The 2,158-nt window shown below is 35.5% G+C and overlaps 1 protein-coding gene across 1 annotated transcript; it reads right to left on the bottom strand.

Annotated features, from left to right (window-relative positions):
* Positions 1–156: 156 nt before the first annotated feature.
* LOC107734255 (Wilms tumor protein 1-interacting protein-like) lies at positions 157–1,871 on the bottom strand. Its single transcript, XM_016546168.1, has 5 exons — positions 1,779–1,871; positions 1,077–1,178; positions 545–612; positions 399–461; positions 157–291 (listed from the first exon to the last, which is right to left on the bottom strand). Exons 1-5 carry the CDS (start codon positions 1,801–1,803, stop codon positions 157–159), a joined length of 393 nt encoding a protein of 130 aa, XP_016401654.1. The 5' UTR covers positions 1,804–1,871.
* Positions 1,872–2,158: the final 287 nt, after the last annotated feature.

Here is a 2,158-nt window from a genome sequence, read left to right as displayed (position 1 = left end):
ATATATATATAAAAAAAAAAAAAAATGTTTAAAGTGTCAACAGACACTCAAAGAAATTTGATTAGGATTTAATCTAATAGACCATTAATGAATAACTAGGTTTTATATTCACTGTATGTCCGTTGTCTGTGCAGACTGTACATGTCAGTGTGTTGTTCACCTGTGGTAATCTTTCACACAATATATCTTGTTTTGTGTGTCGACACTAAACGGCTGTCCCTCCAGTTTCTCATTACAGATGACACAGCGGAAACAGTCAGGATGGAAGGACTTTCCCAAAGCCTGGAGCACCTAAAGGGGCCAGAGAGGTCATCTTACTAATAGATCATGTGGTAGGAAACATTAAACAACATTCTTTCTATCCATTAAAACACACACAGAATGCTTTTCAGGCTGACCATATCTGTGATTAAATATCCGCAGGATGTGCAGACCTCTGCGAAGTGCTTGACGCTGGAATACTACAAAACAAAGGAAGCATTAAAAGCACAATCTTCTAAATTTAATTTAAGAAATAATTAACAAACAAGACCAGACCACAGACCAAATAATCCTCCTCACAGAACACCCGTCCTGAAAAGTCATAAAATGCCTTCCCTTTCAGTTCCTGGCCTGCGTCGAGGAGATGAGAAAACATGCACATGATATTGAGTTTATATTGACGTGCGTAAAATTAACATGTTGTGAAGCACCACATATGATTAGGGAAAAATAAGAGATTCTCAAGCAAAATTATTTAATTAATGCGGAAAACGTTGCATTTGCTTGCAAAACATTTGCATTCTCTTGCAAAAGTACTGCTTTTCATTTCGCTCACAAAACATTTAGTTCTATTGTGTTCTCTGATAAACTTTGCATTCACTCGCAAAAGTATTGCGTTCCCCCAAGAAATATTTGCATTTCTTTACTATTAAGTTTCTTGGGGGAATGTAAAAGCATTCCAATATACTTTTTTTCCTCTCTCACTTGTAAAATAAAAATTGTACTGTGCCATGGTGCACTGATGTGTTTTGCATGTCATCAGCCCTGTGTAATATTTCCATGCATCTGAACTGATACATGAGCTGCAGTCTTACCGCAGACACAGCAGGTGAAGCAGCTGTCATGGTACACTTGTCCCATGGCCTGGCAGGCCTGATCAGCACCGTAAACACCTACAGTGCACTTCGCGCATGTACCTGCAGACGGCAGACAACACACAGAAGATTGTGCTTTTCACTGATAATCAACACAGGGGTGTAAATTACTTTCAGAATACAAAATGACAATGGTATATGAATTTTAGTACCATGATGTATATCAAAGTGCCATGGGATTACCACACCATACTAAACAGTAAATAAGAACTGAAGATTGAAGATTGTGCATTAGATTTAAATTCTCTGATTCTTTATTTCATCTGTCTGCTTATAAAGAAATAAAATATCTAATTATTTATTCAATACGTATTCGATAACATTTTTATTTATTTATTTACTTAAACTAAAGAATATGTTTGGAATGGATAAATAAATAAACTTTTAATAATTGTGACACAGTACACATTTTAACTTCTTACTATGTTCAGAAACTGAAATTTAACTATTTAACTATGCATTAAATTATAAAATCTTTATAGGGAAATTATATATGGGAAATATATGGGAAATTCTTAACATGCAAACATCTTGTATTCTATCATAAGCAATTCTTCAGCTTGATGAACTGAACTGTAAACATTATACACATGCAAACATTTTCACATCACCCCACATTTAGATTCACGACATGAAACTTACCAAAGCATAGAGAGTTTGAGTCCATTTTTTGTGTGTCCCAGACAGAGACAGTAAAGTGTCACTAATGTCCAGTTCCTGCAGACAGACTCTGTCTCCGACTGTAAGTGGAGAACATACTGTGAATTCTCCAGTGTGTGAGGGTGTATTTATGTGTTAAAGCATATGTGTGAGAGAGGAGACACTGTGAAGGCCATTGATGGATATGTATGATATATATATATCACTAACAGCTGTGTATCATGGACCTGCTGAGATATTACACGGGACTGATGACATCAGTGTAGTTGACATGAGTTAGGCCTACTGCAGTAACTGCAAGTAAAATAAATAAATAAATAATATATGCTCTTACGACACATTTTACTAAACTATTTCAACAA

The sequence above is a fragment of the Sinocyclocheilus rhinocerous genome, unplaced genomic scaffold (assembly GCF_001515625.1).
Source record: "Sinocyclocheilus rhinocerous isolate Xijiao unplaced genomic scaffold, SAMN03320098_v1.1 scaffold46335, whole genome shotgun sequence".
Lineage (NCBI taxonomy): Eukaryota > Metazoa > Chordata > Actinopteri > Cypriniformes > Cyprinidae > Sinocyclocheilus > Sinocyclocheilus rhinocerous.
The sequence above is the reverse complement of the archived record's forward strand: the minus strand, read 5'-3'. Positions and strand labels throughout refer to the sequence as shown.

What these genes read in the sequence shown, in the direction of transcription:
- LOC107734255 (XM_016546168.1), bottom strand. Translation starts at nt 1,803, where the DNA reads ATGGACTCAAACTCTCTATGCTTTG. An exon ending in CTCAAACTCTCTATGCTTTG is followed by an intron (nt 1,179 to 1,778) that starts GTAAGTTTCATG and finishes TGCCGTCTGCAG; the next exon opens with GTACATGCGCGAAGTGCACT. An exon ending in TCTGTGAGGAGGATTATTTG is followed by an intron (nt 462 to 544) that starts GTCTGTGGTCTG and finishes TTTGTTTTGTAG; the next exon opens with TATTCCAGCGTCAAGCACTT.